Source organism: Tamandua tetradactyla, chromosome 2 (genome assembly GCF_023851605.1).
Source record: "Tamandua tetradactyla isolate mTamTet1 chromosome 2, mTamTet1.pri, whole genome shotgun sequence".
Lineage (NCBI taxonomy): Eukaryota > Metazoa > Chordata > Mammalia > Pilosa > Myrmecophagidae > Tamandua > Tamandua tetradactyla.
Window position 1 is genome coordinate 57,754,935 of NC_135328.1, and position 22,587 is coordinate 57,777,521.

General features: G+C 47.1%; 2 protein-coding genes across 6 annotated transcripts in view; one reads left to right on the forward strand and one right to left on the reverse strand.

Annotated features, from left to right (window-relative positions):
- ZBTB5 (zinc finger and BTB domain containing 5) overlaps window positions 1-10,705 on the forward strand; it is a 34,639-nt gene extending 23,934 nt beyond the window's left edge. For 4 of the 5 annotated variants that reach the window (XM_077147671.1, XM_077147674.1, XM_077147672.1 and 1 more), the window contains exon 2: window positions 2,742-6,358. In XM_077147671.1, the coding sequence (XP_077003786.1) occupies window positions 2,746-4,779 (2,034 nt within the window). In that variant the 5' untranslated portion in view covers window positions 2,742-2,745 and the 3' untranslated portion in view covers window positions 4,780-6,358. Of the gene's footprint in view, window positions 1-2,741; window positions 6,359-8,685 lie in introns of those variants that run through there. The other variant, XM_077147676.1, reaches the window with a different exon arrangement.
- Window positions 8,270-18,924, reverse strand: GRHPR (glyoxylate and hydroxypyruvate reductase). Its single transcript, XM_077147677.1, has 9 exons — window positions 18,785-18,924; window positions 16,914-17,044; window positions 15,951-16,023; window positions 15,641-15,757; window positions 14,297-14,385; window positions 13,160-13,264; window positions 12,265-12,400; window positions 10,398-10,528; window positions 8,270-8,608 (listed from the first exon to the last, which is right to left on the reverse strand). The coding sequence occupies exons 1-9, from the start codon at window positions 18,865-18,867 to the stop codon at window positions 8,487-8,489; spliced, it is 987 nt and encodes a 328-aa protein (XP_077003792.1). The 5' UTR covers window positions 18,868-18,924; the 3' UTR covers window positions 8,270-8,486.
- Between the last annotated feature and the right edge of the window lie 3,663 nt (window positions 18,925-22,587).

The window sequence follows — 22,587 nt, forward strand, 5'->3', positions numbered from 1 at the left end:
CTTTATTCCCCTTCCCCACCCCCCATTTTCTGTCTTTTCTCATTGTAAAACTTCCATTGTCAAACAATGGGCCTTATTCCTTAAATCTTTGTAGTTTCCCCAGAGAGTAATCACCAATCTTTCTGGGAGGCATAAGCCTGGCTGTTGGTTGCTGAGCAAGTGAAGGGGCTAGACAGGCTAGTGAGAGTGGAGTGTGGTGGTGTCTTACCTTTTGTATGTGAACTTTAACTTAAAGCTCCAGTTTTAAGGTTTGCTGCTCATCCCAAGCTCAGGAACTCACCTGATGTTCCTGATTACAGACTCTGCTGGTTCAATTCCTGAACCCCCAGAGAAAAAAGGAAATTTCTTCCTGCAGAAGGCCTTCCACATTCCCTACCCCCACCCATCAGCAGAAGGTGTCTTTCTTTGTCTCCTATATAGTTCCTTGTACTTCCTTGGTCACACACTCTTAATACTTTATTGTAGTGCATGAGGGCAGGGATCAGATCTGTCGTGTTGGTCATTTTATCTCTAGGGTTAAGAACATTAGAGATTTAATATGCATACATTTTTGTGTTCTAAAGCTTAGAAATTAGATTCTGTCAAACCCCCTCATCCCAGGAGAAACCCAGAGGTTCATTTTCTGGGAAGAGTAAAACAGCATTTTAACTCTAGCTGATTCAACTTCTACACAGTCTATGGGTAGAGGGCACTGAATAGTACCGCTTTGGAGTTACTAACCCTATTTTCTAACCACATGAGGGTCTGTCACTGAGCTGTACTCAAGGATACAGAGACCGAATCAGCAGCCATAGAGTTCCTAGAAGTGTAAATTTCTTGGAAGAGAATAAGCAAGCTCTTGTTTCCTGTGAGTCCACAAGGTGAAAATGTACAAATGTTTAGTGGTTCCATACTTGGCACTGAATGTCATGCACACATAGGCTATTGTGAGCGTCTCTTTTTTCTCCTTTTCTTAAAAATTTTAGCTTTTTAGTGAAAATTTTTAAACATACAAAATAAAATTTTGAAGCAAATTCTAGGTATCATTTCATCTGTAAATATTCTAGTATGTATCTTTTTAAAAATATTTTTTAGAAAAACATAAGCTACAATACCATTATTATGCCTAAGAAAAAATAATTCCTTACTGTCATCAAAATATGTGATATTCTAAGTAGTCTGTTAGTTTTGTAGAAGCCCTACAGTTCAAGATGGATTTTGAAAAAATAATTTTGGAGCTCATTAATTTCTGATTTTCCTTTCCACATTATTTTGTTTTCTCAGGGTATAATTCATTGAGCTTTACAGAGATGTAATATAAATACCATGAAGTTCTTTAAGTGTAAAGTGTAAGATTTTTAGTAAATTTATGAGTTGTGCAACCGTACTTCAACCATATTTTAGAACATTTCTGTTATTGCCCCCAAAATCCCTTGTGCCCAATTGCATTCACTCCCCATTCCCAGCCCTGGCCCCAGATAATCTCTAATCTACTTTCTTTCTCTATAGATTTACCTTTTCTGGACATTTCATATAAATGAACTTTATACAGTGACAACAGTGCTGGCAACATGGCACAGATATCCATGATTTTAAGATTAAAATCCAAGATTTTAAGATTCCATCTTGTAACATGTATCATTACTTTGTTCCTTTTTATGAATGGATAGTTTTCCATTGTATGGATGTACTAAATTTTGTTTATCCATTCACCACTTGATGGCATTTGGATTGTTTCCAATTTTTTACTTTTTTTCTTTTCCCTAATTTTTTCAAAGAGTCAAATAGTCCATTAGGTTTGCTTCAGAAGATTGGAAGTTTTCTAGGGAATTTGAGCAGCCCAGGGGAAAAGACAAAGTTTTACTAATAATTGAAGTACCTCTCTACAGGACAGCCTACCTAGTTCTATACAGTGATGACCTCCAGCTACGGGCAGAGAACTTCCATTAGGTTTTTTAGTCCATCACTTTTAACCGTGAGCTGACTATTGAATAGGCTTTCAACCATTCCTCTTGTCTTAGTCTCACCTTCACCCTGCTTCTGCTGGCAATGATCACCAGATGCTGAGCCTTTGAGTAGGTTGAGGGCTTGGTTATAAGTTGAGTTGTTTTATCCACTGCCAGTTTAGGATTTAGCTTTCTTGAGTATGCTGTCAGTTATCACTTGTTCTTCTGCTCACCAGCTTCCAAATGTTACTGTTGTCTTCTTTTGCATTCTTTTTTTTTTTTTTACCCTTGTGGGTTTATACCTTTAGAACATCAGAAAAACTATACTGTCTTTTTAATGGGGTTTCAGCAGTGTTTGTAATCTATAATCTATAACTGAAATCTCCCCCATTAAATATCAATTTGCCCTTTTCATTATTTAAGGTTGCAAAAAGATTTTTAAATTTCCGGGAGCTTATTCATTGTCCTTAGGTAATGCAGAAGTCTAACAAACTTACATGGGATAGGTATGCGATCACCTGTGCATTGGTGTTTTCTAACATAGGCCCTAAGTGTTAAAATGGGTCATATGAAGGGTGAAGGGGAGCTATAAACAGCCAGTAGTGATCCCACATATACACATGCTTCCTAGGCTGTTAGCTGAATTGGCATTTGTCCGCTATTTGACAGGTTCTTGGTCTGTGTGCCCATCAACAGAAATATCACAAGTTTTAAAAAGATAAGGCAATCTACTTCTCTCTTTTCATCACATCCTTTATGTTTTGACTTTGACTTAAGCATTTCTAAGGCTTAACACTTTCTTTGTTTTTCCTATAGGATCATGGATTTTCCTGGGCACTTTGAACAGATCTTCCAGCAACTAAACTACCAGAGACTTCATGGCCAGCTCTGTGACTGTGTCATCGTAGTGGGGAATAGACATTTTAAAGCCCACCGTTCTGTGCTGGCAGCATGCAGCACACATTTCCGAGCCCTGTTCTCAGTGGCAGAGGGAGATCAGACCATGAACATGATCCAGTTGGATAGCGAGGTAGTGACAGCGGAGGCCTTTGCCGCACTGATTGACATGATGTATACTTCCACCCTTATGCTGGGGGAAAGCAATGTTATGGATGTCTTATTGGCAGCCTCTCATCTGCACTTGAACTCTGTCGTTAAGGCATGTAAACATTACCTAACGACAAGGACGCTGCCCATGTCTCCTCCCAGTGAGCGCATTCAGGATCAGAGTGCCCGCATGCAGCGCTCCTTTATGCTGCAGCAGCTGGGACTAAGCATTGTGAGCTCAGCCCTCAATTCTAGCCAGAGTGGTGAGGAGCAGCCAGCCCCCATGAGCTCGTCAATGCGCAATAACCTAGACCAGCGGACGCCCTTTCCAATGAGACGCCTGCATAAACGAAAGCAGTCTGGAGAGGAGCGGGCCAGACAGCGCCTCCGAGCCCCCATGGATGAGTCTGTCATTTCAGATGTTACACCAGAGAATGGGCCGTCAGGGGTTCATTCTCGGGAGGAGTTCTTTTCACCTGATTCCTTGAAAATTGTGGATAACCCAAAGGTCGATGGAATGAACGACACCCAGGAAGACAATGCCATAATGTTTGACCAGTCTTTTGGTGCTCAAGAAGATGCCCAAGTGCCCAGCCAGTCTGACAACAGTGCCAGCAATATAGCCCAATTGTCCATGGCCTCTCGTGCCACTCAGGTTGAGGCTGGTTTTGAGCAGGAAGCTACAACTGAGAAAAATGGTTTTCAGTGTGAAAATCCTGAGGTTGGCCTTGGTGAGAAGGAACACATGAGAGTGGTGGTTAAATCTGAACCCATGAGCTCTCCTGAGCCTCAGGATGAAGTGAGTGATGTGACTTCACAAGCAGAAGGCAGTGAATCTGTGGAAGTGGAAGGAGTTGCGGTCAGTGCTGAGAAGATAGATCTTAGCCCTGAAAGTAGTGATCGGAGTTTTTCAGATCCCCAGTCTAGCACTGACAGGGTAGGTGATATCCATATTTTGGAAGTCACAAATAATCTAGAACATAAGTCCACTTTTAGCATTTCAAATTTTCTTAACAAGAGCCGAGGAGGTAACTTCAGTGCAAACCAGAACAATGATGATAACATCCCAAACACCACTAGTGACTGCAGGCTGGAGGGAGAGGCCTCTTATTTGTTGAGTCCAGAAACTGGGCCTGCGGGTGGACCTTCTTCTGCCCCTGGTTCTCATGTGGAGAACCCATTCAGTGAGCCCGCAGACTCCCATTTTGTTAGGCCCATGCAGGAAGTGATGGGCCTGCCATGTGTACAGACTTCGGGCTACCAAGGAGGGGAACAGTTTGGGATGGATTTTTCCAGATCTGGTTTGGGCCTCCATTCCTCCTTCTCCAGGGTAATGATGGGCTCCTCAAGAGGAGGAGCCAGTAACTTTCCATATTACCGCCGTATAGCTCCCAAAATGCCAGTTGTAACTTCTGTCAGGAGCTCACAGATTCCAGAAAACTCTGCTAGTTCCCAGCTAATGATGAATGGGGCCACATCCTCATTTGAAAATGGTCATCCTTCCCAGCCTGGTCCCCCACAGTTGACCAGGGCATCTGCTGATGTCCTGTCAAAGTGCAAAAAGGCCCTATCAGAGCACAACGTCTTGGTTGTAGAGGGAGCTCGTAAGTATGCCTGCAAAATCTGCTGCAAGACTTTTCTGACCTTGACAGATTGCAAGAAGCACATCCGTGTCCACACAGGTGAAAAACCCTATGCCTGCTTAAAGTGTGGCAAGAGGTTTAGTCAGTCCAGCCACCTATATAAACATTCTAAGACTACCTGCCTCCGCTGGCAGAGCAGCAATCTTCCCAGCACTTTGCTCTAACCCCATCCTCTTGAGACATGTTGATGCCAATTGTAGGATTGAAACTAATACCTCTGTTGGTACAGGGCAAATGCCATTGGGTTTGGGGCTTCAGGCCATCCAGTGGCTCTTGCAGATTTTGACAGCTAGTAAGTGGAGAACTAATAAATTAGAATGGCGCTTGTGAAGCTACATTTCTGAGTGAAGCGCACACCTTGGTAGAGGGATGCAATCCCTGAAACCAAGTTCTAACTAAGGGTTAAGTATTGCAGTCATAAAGTAGTTTGTAATTTATGTTGTTTTAAGTGGCACATTTACAAATTAAAAATTGAAGTGCAAAAAAATTTTTTTAGCAATTTTTGTAAAACCTCGTGAAGCTTTTAATTTCCTATACCCTGATAGGAATCTTATATACCTGTACAGAGATACAAAATGCACTTATGTTTTACCAGTGGCGACTTTATGCCTATCTAAAAGGAATGCCCTTGAAGATGTGCCTGTCTGCCACAAATGCTTTAAAGTATATCATGAGCTAGTCCTAGGCCTCAGAAAGTACTGTATTTTTTATTTTTGTCTGATTTGCAGTCACAGACACTGCACTTTGACGGTGCTGACACTGAGTCCAGAGTGAGCATTCTCTTGGACTATTAGGTATATATACTTTTGAATATATCACTGTTGGATAGATGTTTTAACAATTTCTCCTGGTTTTAAAAACAAAGCTGTAAATGGAGTAAGTATTTGTAGGGAGTGACAAGTAAGGTATTGTTTCTTTATGTGCTGTTTTAGCAGTATTTTAACCAACTTGTGTTACAGATTTTACAGTTCCATGTTTGGAAGTAAAAAAAGAGCTAGTGTCTGTCTTTGTTCTGATGGTGTGGAATCCCGTTGTGTGGGCTGTTTCATCGCACGTTTACCCTTTGCTCTACCCAGATGTCGGGGGCCAGTCCAGTCTAACACATCTCTTCTGAGGATAAACACATTCTCCACTTCTTCAATTCACACTCCCATGCTCCAATGGCATCTTTCCCAGGCTTAGCTTACTGGTTTGTTTTTTTTTTCTTTGCATGGGCAGGCACCGGGAATCAAACCCAGGTCTCTGGCATGGCAGGCGAGAACTGCCTGCTGAGCCACCATGGCCCACCCTTAGCTTACTGTTTTTAGTTACAAACTAACCAAAAATAATGCCAACTTCTTACCCTGCCATGGTTTTATTTTTATATACTATAAAAGTATAGACTCTAAACTTTTGTTGTTGTTGCTTCACTCAATACTGAATATTTGAAATTGTTTGAAATCTAAATGTCACAGTGTTCATGAATAAATATTTTCTAGTCTCCAAGAGGAGATAAGGCAGCCTATGGCACAGAAGTCACCAAGTAGCATCTAAGACTGTTAGAGGCAGCATTAGGTCACTGCCTAGGGCCTCACTTCTCAGTGCCCCTTCCTGTCTCCTGACACTGCCACTACAGCTCCTGCACTTCCAGAGGAATAGCACAGGTTAATGTGTCTGTGGAATTCATGAAGTCATGGTTTAACTCCTACATCAACATGAGTTCCTTTATATATATATATATATATATATATATATACGTATATATATACAGCCTTTTAAAAGACATGTATATATATATATATATATATATACAGTTCCATGAATATATATATATACAGCCTTTTAAAAGACACCAAACCGTTGTGCATAATTCAGAGAAATCCTTCAGTTCTTATGTTTAGAAAGCTAAGTATTTGTGTGTAGACTAAAACCAAATTTAGTGTTTTTCCCTCTTAATCTAGCATGTGCAGTTACACATCTGTTTGTGGATAAATCCATAATGTTCATAGTAGGGCTTAGGATCTCCTAAGAACCGATTCCCATGGAGGAAAGCCAAAAGGGAGTCCTTTCTGATTTTCTACATTTGAGCAAATTATGGGAAAGAGACCTTTGGAGGATATGGATCACCTGTGAAATTCAGGTGTGTGTGTACGTGTGCGTGTGTTAATTGTGCTAATTGTTAGCAATCATGTTCTGACTTGATGTGAGGAAACTACATCTAAAAGGGGACCAGTGTCCTGGGAGTCAGGTGGGTCAGCATAAAAGAGAGGCCCTGCTAGGGGCCTTCAGGAAGGGCAGTGGGTACCCTCCTTCCCTTCCATCTTGATGAGGCAGTGCCAGAAATCTGCCCCTTCACCTTGGGTTTAAGTAGATTTTGCTTTTAGGGTCTAAATCTGGGACAGCTGCTGGAGCCTTGCCTCTCCACTGCTAGATGGACCCTGGATTCCTCTCATCTACCTCTTAGTCATTTGGTTTCTACATGTGAGAAGCAAATTTGCAGGCTAATGTCTTCATACATGCTGTAGCACTTGAAAAATAATTGAAAGGTTCATTTGAAAACTGGTTCCCAGGGTTCCTATGGTCCAGTTTCTACCAGAATTATTACTAGTATTGGGTACCTGAATTTTTATTAGTTAGCCTTAATTATAGCCTGGCATAATCATGTAGAATCTTTTCTGGTGATCAAACCCTAAAGTTCTACCAGGCATCCATGTCAGTGGTGCTATGTTGGTCAAAATTTGAGACTTTGAAATAAAAAATTTGTTACGTTCATGCCTCTAACTACGTATGTGTTCTTTTTCTTTGCTTAGGTTGTTAAAAGTTCAAACCAAAAAGGGCAGTAGTAGTTCTCCCTCTACTAGCCTCACACTGACTAGTGCTTTTTTTTTTCAACCAAGCCTTCTAGAAAATAATCTAATGCTGTGAATTAATAACAATTATTGGTTGTTCCCCTAAATTTATTCTCTTTTTACCTTCCCTGCATTCTCTCTTTGAGCAGTGGATATGTGTGTGATTTTGTTCTCAGTTTTCCTCCTATATGACCTGCTTAATCTTGTGCTTCCTACTGCACTCTGTACCTGCCTCCCAAGATTGAAAACTCCATTTGCCATTTTACTTTGCTGTAGGGGACAGCTAGAACCTGATTCATTTAGTTTGGATCAAGACTTTGGCATTGGCAATGTTGATGGTCTGGTCTTGGGGAGGAATGAGTGAGGTGGAAGTTGGAAAAAGTGTATTTACCTGGGGGACTGGGGATGGAAGAAGAGATGATGAGGGGAACAAAATGTGTGGTACTAAAACTCATTTTTAAATAAAAATTAAAGCCACCAATCTCCAGTGAAGCTTGACCAAAAATATAACTTAGAATATTGCGATCTTATCTAGTTCTTGCTCCTTCCAATTAACTCTCCTTTACTCTGTGTGTTCTGTTAATTTGTCTTGATAGCCTAGTTTTCAGATTTAAGTGCTGCAGTTATAGCTGGGCTGTAGTTGTCTTATCCTCAGTGAAAGGCAAGTGAAGGAACTGGAGCAGAGAAGATGAGGATAAGGTGGTTTGGACAAGTTCTAATAATTAAAATACTAGGGGGCAGGCAGTAGCAGAATCAGATGGGTCCTGAGATTTAGAAAAAGTAAACAGATGTTTTTTCTGTTAAGGTATCCCAGTACAAGCTGAGCTTTCTCTCAGAGAATTATTTAATAATAGAATTACAGTTTCAGCTCATAGGTTTCCAACCATAAAAGCAGCAGGAGCATCTGTCAGCACCAGTCTTCCCTCTGCAGATAAGACATTTTCTTCCTGGCTACCGCCCTGTGGGTCCAAATCCAGTCTGGGCTCCTGTGACAGAATATCTGAGGACTTCTGGCCTCCTGACCTTCTGTGTCTCCTGTCTGGTTACAGCTTGAGTTCACTGGGCATCGGTTCCCCTCTTAGGCCAGCCAGCAAGTTGTTAGCTGCCAACAGGGACATGGTATTGCGGGTTCTGTAGGTGGCACTGCCAATGTGGGGCAGGATCACTAGAAAGAAAAGGAAGACGTGGAGGTAAGAGGGTGATACAAGCACATTAAACTGAGCTCTTTTTTTCATGCCTTAGGTTTGCCAGTAAGAAGAGAGAACCTGCCTCAAAATTCCTTGATTGGCCTTCCCTCCTATTCTCATTATGCACTAAATTTTAGAGTAAGAAAGTCAAGGGACTCCAGGCTATTGAAACCCAGACCCAAATGTGTTGCGAGAGATATATCCTACATACAAGAATGTTGGGGCTAGAAGGGGTCTTAACAGATGGTGAAGCTAGGTGCTGAATCAGTTTAGGATTTTAACACTGGTCATCTTCCCATGCTCCTGAAAGTGATGCCACAGAGCCAAGTGTTTCAGATCTACAGAAGTAACTACAGGATTAAATGCTGGCCAACACACCTCCCTCTGACCCCACTGCAGAACAAGTGAGGTCACTTGTCCCCACAGAACTGCCTTTCGAACGCAGTATCCAAGGCACTAAACTGAACTCCCAGCTGTGGGCAACAGCTTTAACATCCCAGCTAATGTCCTTTCAGGCTGAGGTTTCAAGGCCTACAATAATGGGAGCATTCCCTGGGGAAGGCAGCTGATCTCTTTGGGTTCCCTTTCCAAAAAGTAAATAGAAGACACAGACTGGCCCAGACAACCTAACGCCTTTTACCACTTGTACAAATATGTATTAGTCAGGAGACAGAAACCATGTAAGCCATCTGAATGGAGAGAATGTAATATAAAGACTTATTAACTAGAAAGATGTCAGGTAACTGAAGAAGAAGAAAAAAACACGCTGAGGCAGTGGTTCTCAAAGTATGGATCCAGTGTTATCCATGTAATCACTTGTTAGAAACTGACGTTCTCAGGAGCCAGTCCAAATCTACTGAAGCAGAAACTTGGGCGTGGGGCCCCATAACCTGGGTTTTATCATCCTTCCAGGATACTGATGGGCATCAAAGCTTGAGAACCACTGCACTAAGGTAACAACTGCAGGAAGCATCTACCACCCCCAGGGCTAAAGAAACAAAGGGGAAAGGTGAGAATTGTCAAAATGCAGACTACTGAAGGAAGGGCCCCTTAGAAGAAGCTTAGACCTGGGAGGGAGAGGGAGCACTCACTGGCTGTTGTATCTCTGACGGGGGCAGAATAAGGCTGGTCAAGCAAAGACTGGAAAAACTGCAAACTGGATCCACCAGTAGGTGCAGAAGGATGCTACAGCTGCTGGGTGAAGAAGCGCTGCTGCAGTGCCCCCCACAGACATAACAGACAAGGAACAAGGCCGTTCTACAGCCTTCCAGTCTCCAGATGACAAAGCCTAGCCGGGCTAGCTGGCATGCAGGAATGGGGTTTGCAGAGTTCCAGCCCAGTACCACAAAGCAGAATACAGAAGAGTGGGTTTGGAGGTGGGAGACAACAGCTTAATAACTGGCACAAATTAAAAATATTGGTATAATTACATTTTTCTTATCTCACACTTAAACTGATATTATCGATCCATAGTAACAGATTTTGCCATGACTAGCTATGAGTATAAGCTCATAGCCTACCTTTTTTCTTTTTCTTTTTGGTAGGAAATCCACTCACCCTCACTTTTAACTCCTTTAGGGACAAGGACATAGACAACATGCTTGGGAGGCCCCTCTCCTATGTTACGTACACTGGTGTCATTTATGGATCTAGGTGCATTTCTTTGTGTGAATTCAGTATAACTCACTCCCGGTATCTCCAGCCCACCCTAAACACTGGTCCTATAAGGCAGAGGATGACTTTGCATTTGAAAAATGCAGTTCTTACCACAGTTCTTCAGGGTCAAGAGCGGGTGGTTTGTAGGCAGTGGTTCTGGGGTCGTCACATCTAGGCCAGCAGCTGCAATCTGACCACTGGCCAAGGCCTGGTACAGGTCATCCTGGTTTACCACGTCTCCCCTAGGAATGACAGTGATGTGGGTGTTCCAAAGGGGGCCTCTCCCCTGGAGGCCATCGGGGCAGAATGTGAACTTTCTGTTGATCAGCACTGTTTTTAAACCAGTCAGTGTCACCAGTTTCTTTAGGTCACATTTTCAATTCCAGATTCTTTGTATAAGATTAGGCTTTATACAGTTGGGTGCCAGTAAGCTAATCTCTGTGCTTTGAGCTTCTCAGGGGCTAGACCCAACTAAGTGGAACTCTGGACTGAGTGAGGAGGGCTGAGGTACTGCACTGTTAGCATGGAACAAGAGTAGTCTTTTCCTAATTTGCAGAAAACTAAATTTGAGAAAATGCTCACATCTTCCACACATTTTCTTTAAGGTACCACTTAGGTACATTGGAAAGAATCCAATATCAAAAAGATAGATGATTCAATACCAAAAGGCTTGTCCTTGGAGATACTGGCATGTTTTACAAAGTCACCTGAGAAACACCAAACAATTGATCTCCCCAAAGGCCACTGAGCCCATACCCACACTGCTATCCGAAAAGCAGGTCCCATCCACAGCCATCACAGAATCCATGCCATGGTTATGATGGGCCATTCTGCAACAGCAGTTGGTTGCATCCCTGAAGTGGGCATGACCCAGAGCTAGCCATCCTCTGACAAGGCACCCCAAAGCTTATTTCAAATCCCCAGTTCAAATTCCCATCCCATCACCCTGACAGGCAGGTACCTTCCCCGACCATCCAATCTAAGGTGATGTTCTCTTCCCCCATCCTTATTGCTCCTAGCCTCCAGTTTTTAGAGCACTTAAACAATCTAATTACATCTGGTTTATGTGAAATGTCTCCCACACTAGATTGTAAGCTTCATGGGGGTAGAGACTGGTTCGCTGTGATCACCACTGCACAACTTGGACCTTTTACAATGCCTGTCACCTGAAGGTGTTTTTTTGTTTTGTTTTTTTTTTTTAATTAAAGAAAAAAAAGAAATTAACACAACATTTAGAAATCATTCCATTCTACATATGCAATCAGTAACCCTGAAGGTATTTGATCTACATTTGTGCAATGGATGAATGACAGTCTTTCCCACTAGACTGAGTTCCTGGGGTGGCATCTTACTTGCTTCTGCGGTTTCTGTCACAGCACAGGATTGAGGAACATTTGTCTAGGGAGCTCCTGGTTACACCCCCATCTATCCCAGCCCCTTGGGCTCCTGCCCTGAGCCACTACTCCTCTGATGACTAGTCCATCCTGTTCCCAAAGCCATCTTGACCTTCCCAGAATGTTTTTACCTCACATCTCTGTACACATGTAAGAACCCCAGGCAGCTCAAATCAAAACTCCCAATCCCAGCTTTCACCCATCAGATTAAGTCCCTGCCTGATATCCATCTCTCACCACTACACAGCCCTCAGCCTCTGCGGGCCTCACTAACCTCCACTTGTAGTACAGACAGGAAAATGGGCTCACCCAAGGTTCCCGTGTAGCCAGTACCCTGTTGTGCCCTCACTCACTGGACCGCTGGGTGCCAGGCCCTGGGTACTCTTCCTTCCAGCCTGGGGCCTCTCTTGCAGCCTTTACTGTATTTCTACATTGACTGGTTGTTTTTTGGAGCCAGCAAGCTCAGCCTGAAGTGTCATCAACAACCCACTGGGAAGAAAAACCTCAGATCACAGCAACAGGGACAGCCCTTCTCTCCAGGCTTTGCTGAGTGACATACAGATGTTAGGCCGCCCCCAGGGTACCTGCTGATGTTGATGAACACCGCGGTTTTTTTCATCCTCTGGAAGAAGTCCTTGTTGCAGAGCCCCTTGGTTGCAGGCGTTAAGGAGCAGGCCACCACAATGAAATCAGACTCAGCAGCCAGTTGAGGGGTAGGCACTGGGGGAGGACAGGGCTCTGTCATGCTGATTCCCGGGTTAGGGACAAGATGGCAGGAGACCATACCTCCTTCACCCTTCCCCATTATGAAAACTCCCAAGATGCTTCCTGAAGGTCTAATTTCCACCTGGCCAACACTGGTGACTGTACAAACTCTATGCATCAGATTATTCATTCAGCCCCTTGGGCTATCAGATGGGGGAACTGAAGCCAGAGAGGGCAGGAGCTTGTTCAAGGTCACATATGAGTTTGGGCCACTCTGGCTTTACCATCTCAGAGCCATATGTACCAAGAGGGTAGAAAGGCTGAAATCCAGCCTGGCCTCTACTCACCAAGCAGGGTACCCTGCCAGGAGATATACCCATCTGGACAGAGGGCCACTTTTTCTAATTCACACAAAGGCTAGGGGTGGCAGTCACCAGTTTATTAAGGAGACAGAGCGAACATTCCCAGCTCTTCCATACATCATCACCCCTGCTACTCTGCCTACACACAGGCAATGGTGACAAGGGACTCTACTCTCCTGGCACTAAGAACTCACTTTGTGACATGGGGTAAGGCCCTGCCCTGCTTGAGTGGGTCTCTTTGGCCAGGGCAGGTAGACCTGATAACACCTAAGGGCCACAGTAGGCCCTGGGCACACCTGGAGCTCCTGTCTCGTCCACCTGGCAAATGTCACCATTAAAGAAAATAGGGAGAGCCCACCCAACCACGTACAGACAGGGCTCCTGTGGAAATCAAACTCAAGGCTACACTTACCAAACTCTGCCTGGAATTCCGCAGCTTCCTGAGGTCTGGGTTGGCGCCCTGTGTACAGAAATCTCCGGACGCCGAATGGTTTCAGACGCCGTGCAATGGCTTGGCCTGGACACAAGGAGTAGCAGTCCACGGCTTGCTTCCAACACATCAGGGGGCAGGAGACAGCACCCAGCAACTCCAGGGACAGGGAGACCCATTCATCAGTGTAGTCGGGCATTAACTGGTCCTATTGTATGCAGAGCTGGAGGCTGCCTCGGTGTAATGAGCTCCTAGCCCACTTATACTGTCGTCCCATGGTCCCAGCCATCTAAAGGAGGATTTGCTAACCTTCCAAAGAACTAGAACAGCATTCAAGGAGAAGTCTGACCCAGCAGTCCCCTCCCTCCTTCTGACCTTCTGCTTCTGTTAATGCAGCTCCAAACCCCACTTGACTTTTTGGTGGCATTACCAAATCAGCAACTCATCCAAAACTTGCAAGACCAAGCTTGGGCAGTTGGATTTTCAGATTCAGTACTTGCCCCAAAACTGTTGGGTTCGTCCAGTTAACTCTCTACTGTGAAGCAGGGCTGCTGGCCAGGTAAGTTATCCATACCCTGTACCCCTCACCCCCACCGCTATACCAGACAGGATGCCTGAGAGTCACTGACAGCTGCCTGGGTGAGGTCAAGCCCTTCTGCCAGGCTTCTCCCAAAAGGGTCCACTGGAAGAAAAATAGCTCAACCTCCTCCCCAGAACTGCAGGTAAACTCTGCCCATGGGCTCTGTGGTCCCTGAATTAAGGCTCCATGGGTCAAATACCTTCCAGAATCCAAGTCTAAGGAAGTCTGGGCTCTGCCTCAGTAAGCTGTTCCTAAAGGCCCAACAGCTTTCATTTGTTCTTTACGGGGCTGTAATCATAAAGAACCTGGTCTCTTATACCTTGCTTTTAACACCTTGTGAGTTCTAAAGGAGCTCCTGATTTTTTTTTTTTTTTTTTTGCCTGTGTTTCATGAAGCTATGGCTTCTCATTAGAGATTCCCCTACTGTGAGCAAAATGCCCTGATACCATGATCATATAACAAAGAAGGATTTTTAGCATCCAGACATGTGGTGCCGGGGATTCAAACCCAGGGGCAGGCAAGCAGGTAGAGAGACTCACCTATGCGCCCCAGCCCAATGATGCCAACTGTGCTCTGCGTGAGTCCGTAGCCACACATCCACAGGGGCTTCCATGAGGTCCAGCCACCGCTACGGAAAAGGGAGGGTTGGGGGAGAGGCCCAGTGTCCCTGGTCAGAGCCCGTGGTCTAAGGTATGGACCCTGCTCTCCAGGTCCAACTACCGAGAGGGCTGAGTTATACTTACAGCCACTCAGCACTGTGAATGAGCAGGGGGGATGATTCCTCTTTTAAGGCTATCCAGGCTACAGAATTAGTGGGCTGGGAGGGGCCTTGGAGGTCCCCATCCCATTTTGCAGGTTGGGGAATGGCAGGTAACAAACTCAGGATCTGGGACTCCAGAACCAGTGCTCTCAGGGCCTCTAAGGCAGCAATGAAAAATAAAGTCACAAGGCCCAACTCCTCTTGCCCTGAGGGGGATAGGAGAACAGAGCTTGGCTTGAACCACCTCCAATGAAAGTGACAAGTCTTGCGAGAGGAGGGTCAGTGAGACATTTGCACTGTCTCTCACCAGCCCCATGCTGTGTCCAGTCTCTGTTCCCACTATATATCCGCCCCGGAGCCAGGCTCCGCATCCCTGTTCTCTGAGGGACTGCATTTGCCTACCTCCCACCTCAGTTCAAGCCTTCCAATCTGCTCAAGCCATTCCCTACACCTGGAATGCCTTCTCCCACTTTCAATACACAGACCCCATTCCTTTATCTGAAATGTTTCGGATTTTACAAAGGTAGTGTGATGCACGTGTTGTGTTCTACATCATACCCTTGGTAAACCACCTTGTATCAAACACATCAGCATTTCTGCAGCAAAACATGAATATTCACATAGAGTAGAAAAAATAAAGATCACAAGTAGTCTCATGTCAGTTCCTGCCAGGTTTTGCTACCAGAAGATTTATGAAACAACTTCAGTTTTCAGAGCTTTTCTTTTTTTCTATTTTTTTTTTAACATGAACAGCACTGGGAACTGAACCCGGGTCTCTGGCATGGCAGGCGAGAACTCTGCCACTGAGCCACCGCGGCCACCCGTTTTCAGAGCTTCTTTGTGGGGTACAGACCTCTTAAGCCCGCAGGAAGATGCTTAAATGCTACTTCTTCCGTGAAGCCCTTCCTGATCCATGCATCCCACTCCCAACCACGCTCTTCCTTATCCTCTTATCTCACCATTTCCCTCCACACCCGGTTTATGTCAGTTCTGGCTACGCTTTAGGATTTTGGCCACTGGTCAGGGATTGTCTGCAGTCACGGATCATGTCCATTCAGGAACCCTGGGTGCTCAGGAACCAATTGCCGAGCAAAGCCAACCTTCTCACCCGGCCCTCACTCACTTCTTCACTTCTGTGATGGCCTCCGGCAACCGGCGACCAGTAGTGAGTAGCAGGGAGACAGCGAGCTCGGCGGTGGCATCTGTCAGGACATCTGGGGTGTAACCCACACGGATCCCACTACAAAGTAGAGATCTGATGGTAACACCAGCCACAAGCATCTTCATTGATTTTTACTGCTGGGAGCTTTCCATGTGGTACTTTGGTTATACAGGGGTATGAAGTGACAAAAACAAAACCTCAGCCCCTCTTCCCCCTTCTCTGCTGGCCACCCTCACTCCAGGCTCCCTTCCAAAACCCAAGCCGCACTTACCGCTTCTTGATTTCATCCAAAGCCAAGTGGTCGACACCCACGGACAACGTGCTGATGACTTTGAGATTGGCTCCTGCCATGTAGGAAAAGCACCATTTGTACATTTGCTTGTGGAATTCCAGATTCTCCTCTATTATGGGGACCCTGCTTATTATCATTTTCTTACAGTAAGAGTAAAGGCTAATGTCTCATTTAAAACTCTGACAATCCCAATTTATACAGACACTGAACTCAGAGAGGTCAGGTAGCCTGCCCCAGTCACACGCTGCCAAGTGGCAGAGCCAGGGGTCCCCCCCCCCCCCCCGCCCCCAGGCCTATAACACCAAGGCACCCACTCTTACCCACTGGACTGTCTGCCCAGAGTCTCCTTTGGCCACAGCCCGGGGCCTCTCCCATGAATACTGGGAAAGCACCGAGATAGCAGCTGTGACCCCTCACTCCTCTGGGAAAGGTGCCAGAAAGCTCCCAGGTCAAGGCCAGCACCAACTCACAGGGACCCTCCCTACCCAGCCAGCAGCCTCTGATTCTGAACCTTTCCTCAAAATTGCCAGGACCACAGTTTACTCTACCCTAAGGTTCCTGCCTACACTGAACTGGGCCCTCTTTCGTGCTGCAGATGGGACCAAAGGAAAAAGGGCCTTGTTCCAGATCACAGAGCAAGCCATGGCAGGACTGGATGAGGCATGGGAACTTGGGTGCTCTCCCTTGCATGCCGCTGCCTCCAGACCAAGGTATCTGCCCTCGTAGGGCCTTCCTCCAGGGATTCACAGCCAGGAGATGAAGGCAATGTTCATGCCAGATGGAGCTGCCAACAATGGCTCCCTCTGGCCTGGTATTGCAGCAAATGCCCTCAGAACCAGACAGGTTGCTGAAAGCCTGATCAGGGAGCCAGCAGCAGCAGGCCACGTGCTTACAGGGCCAGCATGCCTTCTGAATCCACCCCAGACCTGCCCATGCACATACCTGCAGCATCCAGGAGCCTCTTGTCTACACGGTCAGTGAGAAGGCAAAGCAGGCCGTGGGCCCCAGCCACACCTCGTTCTAGCTCCTTGTCAGGGATGGGCTCATCCAAATCCCACTGCTCCACCTCACAGCTGAAGGCAAAAGGAAAGACCACTCAGAGGCAGGGGAGCCCCTCAGATGCTCCTGGTCCCGAAGTCCCACAACCACATTCCCAGCCCCTCTCTCAGAGCTAGGAAACACCGCCTTCTGCTAGTTCTGGCCTTGGGTGGCCTGCGGCTGGCTGAGAGGAGTCAGAGGTCAGCATGGGTGGTGGGAACCTCAGAACTGTCCTGAGAGGGCAGGTGAAAGGTGAAGGGCTGTCACAGAGCAGAGGAGGGGGCAGGAAGGCCTGAAGAGCCTAAACTGAAAGAGAGAAATCACATGGACAGCTCTTAGCTCAACACAAGGAAGAGCTTCCTATCACTAACAGGAGGCCTCATGGTTAGTGAGCTCCCTGGTATGGGACGTCCAAAGAGGCAGCCAATTGTTGGGAAGGCCATCAAAGAGGTTCTGCCATCAGCGGGGCTTGGATTCCACGACCAGATGCATCATTTTCTGTCCTGTGAGTCCATGAAATGGAAAACTCTCATATTTGAATGTTGCCAGGAAGGACGACAAAAGGGTGCACTTCCATGACAGCGTCTGGAAAGTATACATTTCCCAGTTGTGCAATCCAGTCTCTTGGCTTTTACCTTAAAATTCAGGCCAGCCAAGCTGTATGGAGCGTTTACCTGTGCAAGCAATCTACAGCTGCAGCTCTCATCTTGCTGACTGAGCCCCAGGTACAGGCCACCTCTCATCCACTTTTACATGAAAGTGGCACACAGAGCTAAAGCAGGTTTGAGCTACTGATATTATGACTATTTTTTTCTGCTTTCTCCCATGCCCACCCCAATGAGCCCTTAGTACAGCAAAGGTTTTATCACACTGAATGAAATAAAAAACAAATCTCATTTTCCCCTGGAACTGGTTTCCAAGGCTGGGTCCCACCTTCTTCCTGCCTGCCACTGGCAGTGGAACTCTGGTTTGATAAAGTGGTCAGACTGCAGTCAGACCTGAGTTCAAATCCCAGCTCTACCACTTGGGAGCTGTGTGACTTCAAGCAAGGTACTTAATCTCTCCCAGCCTCAATTATCTGTGAAATGGGAATTATAATGCCCACTTCACAGTGTTGCAAGCACTAAATGAGTCTATGTACATGAAGCCCCTGCCAAGGCTGGCACACACAAAAAAATTCACTTCTTAAGGGATCACCAAAGGCCTCCGAAAACAGTTCAAGTGACTGCCAAGGTCCCTGACCCCTGCCTGCCTGTCATCAGGCAACCTTGGCCGTGTAAAGAACTAACAAGCTGGACCTTGCATCATGGGCGGTCTCCCGTCTTCCCAGGTCAATGACCGCAAAGGGCTCTAGTACCAGCGGAGATGGGGGCGTCCCAGTGGCACTGCACAGGTCCTGGAGATTGCTGGGCCTCAGACAACTTTCTCTAAGCCTTACAAGAACTCCAAGTCCATTCCCGCCAAGCACAGGCTAAAAAGTCCGGCCAAGGCCTGGGCCCGAGCTGTCCCGGGCCGCTGGGATCACCTCGTTACCCTCCCCGCTCTGGAGGCCGCCCTCAGCCTGCCGCCTGCAACTCCGGGCGTCCCCAAAGGGCGCCTGGAGATCGCTAAGTCACCCTGTGCACAGGGGTCCTGCGATCTGGGGAGGGCACGGCTAGGGTCGTCTCCGCAGAGCTGCCCCGGGCCCCGCCCCCGCCCCGGCACTAACCCCCACCCCGTGCGCCCGGCCCCGGACTCGGCGCGCGGGATGGCGCGGGGCGCGGGGCTTTTCTTACTCTGCAGCCTGGGCGAGCGCGGCCCTTCCCTCGGGGGGAATCCTGCGGGTGACAAACACCTTCATGACTCGCGATGGCCTCATCCAACCTGCAGCCGGGGCACACTGACCGGGACGGGGCCAGAGGGAAGGGAACCGGAAGTATGGGCGGGGCCTCGAAGGGGCGGGGCCGGGACTAGAGGTGAAAGCCTTGGAGGGAGGGGAAGGGGGCACAGGTCGGCCCGAGTGGGGGCCTGTGGGACTGTGGAAGTGTGGTGACTGTGCGTGTTCAGGGAGTGACTGTGACAATGTGTCTTCGTCTGGGGTGTTAGGGTGGGGTTCTGAGCATTTGCCATCAGCCCCTAAAGGAACTGAGACTAGTCCTGGGGGTGATGCGGCTATGGGTGTGCCTTGACCCTAGGTTCTCCCTCCAAATGCCCACTGCCTCAGAGGCTTGGGGACTGGCAAAGGCATGTCTTGGGGGTTGGGGTAGGTAAAGGGCACCCAGAGGAGAGTGTGTGTGAATGTGTTTAGGTATGTGTGGATATGACATGTCAGCGTGGCTACAGCTCTCAGAGGGTGAGTGTGTTCTGGGGCCAACACCACTCCCAGGGCCTGAGTGCCCTGACCATCCACGCTAGGTCTGTCCCATCTTGGTCACGCTGTTCCAGGCAGGGGCCTCTGCTCACACAGATTGGGCTCTGAGCCAGGATTGAAGTTCACAGACAACAGGCTGTACCTGGGGCTTTGGAATCTGGGAATGGCTCATTAGTACTTTGTGCAATTTCCATGTGAAGCCCTCAGTAGTTGGGGGGCGGGGGGTTAATGGGTGCAGGCTACCCAGGCTTGCTGGAAATTTGCTGAGTGGCCAGGGGCAGGTCCTGCAGAGGGCCATGTTGGGGTCATGTGGGGACATGGTCAGACCCAATGTTTGCAGTCAGAGGCACCTGGCTGCAAACAACAGGGCTGGTTGGGGACATGTGGGGACATGGTCAGACCCAATGTTTGCAGTCAGAGGCACCTGGCTCTGAACCCTGGCTCTGCCACTTACAAGCTGTGTGCCCTTGGTCAGGTCATGCCATCTTCCTAAGCCTCCTTTTCTTCAGCTCCCAAATGAGGCAGTAACACTTACCTTTGAGGGTTATCGTCATGATCAGATGAGACAACATCTGCACAGGCTCTGGGCCTTGTAGGTGGGCAACATGTCCTGAGGCCATGGAGGGGAGAGGTTAGGAGCCTGGGCTCTGGAGCCAGACCTCCTGGGCAGACATCCCGGCCTTGCTAACGACACGTTATTAAACTTCTGTGAGCCTCAGTTTCCTCATTTGTAAAACGGGAATAATAATAGTGCCTGCTTCATGGGGTTGTTGAGAGTCTGAAATGTATGCACCTGTGTATTGTGCTATGACAACGCCCCCTAACAAGTGCCATGGTGGATGCTTGACAAATATTAACGCATCTAAGGAAACCAAACCCCTGGTGCTCTGGGGCCAGCAGTTGGTCAAGGATACAAATGCTGAAGCCAGACTCTGGACAAGTGGGAAAACCTCAGGCCTGCTGGCTTCATCTCTGAAGCCTGCTGGGTTATCTGTTCTCAGGCCTGAGAGTACCCAAAGGGTGGTTTCTCCTCTACCCTCTTCTCCACTTATTTTAACTGAATCCTTTCTACCCTCTCTGGGCCCAGATAAGGAAACAGACACACGGGAGGTGACGTCACCAACTTGGTGCCACCCAGCATGTCATTGGAGAGGTGAGAGCCGGCACCCACTGTCTGGCACTCCACCCTGCCACCTCCCACTCTTGAGTAACACAAACAGTTATCTGCACTGCTAGGCCATCCCAGTGAAATTTTCTGAATATGTCAAACATTGACATAAAGAGGTGTTCTCTGTCCCCACACCAGGCCCTCCAGGGAAAGCGTGACCCAGTGGCTCAGCCCTCTGTTAATGGGTAGTGACAACAGAGCCCCACTGACCTCCCCCACACCAGGACAGGGGAAGGCACTGGGCAAGCCTGTCCACCGGGGACGGGGGGGCGTGACATGTTAGTGGGGCCTCTCCCCAAAGACAGAGCACTCGGTAAGAGCTGCGGGGTGGTGGACCTGGAGCCAGAATGTGGGTCCTGCTGAGGACCCCAGAAGAGGGATTGGGCAAAACCTGGGCAGCCTGGTGAAGGGGTAAGGAGAGGAAGGATTCGAGAACTGGAGAGGGGTGGATCATCATCATACATCATAATACATAGCTGGTATTTATGGACTCTTAGAAAGTTCCAGATACTGCCCTAAGCACCGTCCATGGTGACCCACTCATTTAAACCTCTTGGCACCCTGCAGGGTGTGTGCTATCGGGTGATTTCCCCAGAGGCAAACACTGTCACCTGTTTCTTGTGTATCTTTCCAGAGATGTGCCATGCTAATTAAGAATATGCAAAACAGTTTTGGCAACTCCTCAGAAAGTTAATTGAATTACCATTCCACCCAGCAGTTTCACTCCTAGGTATGTGTATATCTAGGGAGAAATGACTATATATGTCCACATAGGAACTTGTTGTTGCTCTTTATTCCTGGTATTATTTATTCATGAGAGCCAAAAGGAGGAAACAACCCAGATATCCATCCACAGACAACTGCAAAAACAGTGTGACATATCAGTACTATGGAGTATTACTTGGCCATAAAAAGGAATGGAATTCTGAAATGTGCTACAACTTGGATGAATCTTGAAAACATACTATGTGAAAGAAGACAGACATGAAAGGTCATATATTGTATGCTTCTTTTTATATGAAATATCTGGAAAAGGCAAATCCATGGAGACCAAAAGCAGATTAGTAGTTGCCAGGGGCTGGGGGCTAGGGACGGGGTGGGGGTGGGGCTGGGTACGGGGCAGGGGGGCGGTGCTTACACAACACTGTAAATGTACTAAATGCCACTGAATTGTACACCTTGAAATCAATTTTTTATCTGCTCTGTGAGTTTCACCTGAAGCAAAAAAAGAATATGCATTTTTTAGCACAAATGGTAGCACATACACTTTGTGTCATGAAAGAGTATATCTTGGAGCTCATTCCATATCAGTGTACATAGAGCTGCTATTTTTTGCACGGGCAGGCACGGGGAATCAAACCTGCGTCTCCGGCATGGCGGGCGAGAAGTCTGCCCGCTGAGCCACTGAGCCACTGTGGCCTGCCCAGAGCTGCCTTTTTAATGATGCAGAGCATCTTACTAGGAACAGGATGTACCATAAATTAGTTACAGTCCCTTATTGAATGACCTTTAGGTTGTTCCCCATCTTTTATCACAATGCCACAATGAAGAGCAAAGCATATGTCACTTTGCACATGTGTAAGAAATCTGTAAGTCAGAGTCCTAGAAGCAGAATTGCTAAGTCAAAAAATACGTGCAAAAAAAAATGTGCACTGTTCTAGTTTGCTAGCTGCTGGAATGCAATATACCAGAAACGGAGTGGCTTTTAAAAAGGGGAATTTAATGAGTTGCCAGTTTACAGTTCTAAGGCCGAGAAAATGTCCCAATTAAAACAAGTCTAAAGAAATGTCCAATCAAAGGCATCTAGGGAAAGATACCTTGGTTCAAGAAGGCTGATGAAGTTCAGGGCTTCTCTCTCAAGCGAGAAGGCACATGGCGAACACAGTCAGGTCTTCTCTCTCAGCTGGAAGGGCACATGGCGAACACGGCGTCATCTGCTAGCTTTCTCTCCTGGCTTCCTATTTCATTAAGCTCCCCGGGAGGTGTCTTCCTTCTTCATCTCCAAAGGTTGCTGGCTGGTGGACTCTCTGCTTTGTAGTGTTGCTCTCTCTGAATCTCTC

Excerpts from the sequence above, each read along its gene's own strand:
- GRHPR (XM_077147677.1), bottom strand. The coding sequence starts at position 18,867 with ATGAGGCCATCGCGAGTCATGAAGGTGTTTGTCACCCGCAGGATTCCC. Across the intron at positions 16,024-16,913 it reads GAGGCTCCTGGATGCTGCAG|GAGCCAATCTCAAAGTCATC; the intron begins GTATGTGCATGG and ends CCTACATGGCAG. Across the intron at positions 13,265-14,296 it reads CATTGGGCTGGGGCGCATAG|GCCAAGCCATTGCACGGCGT; the intron begins GTGAGTCTCTCT and ends CCTTGTGTCCAG.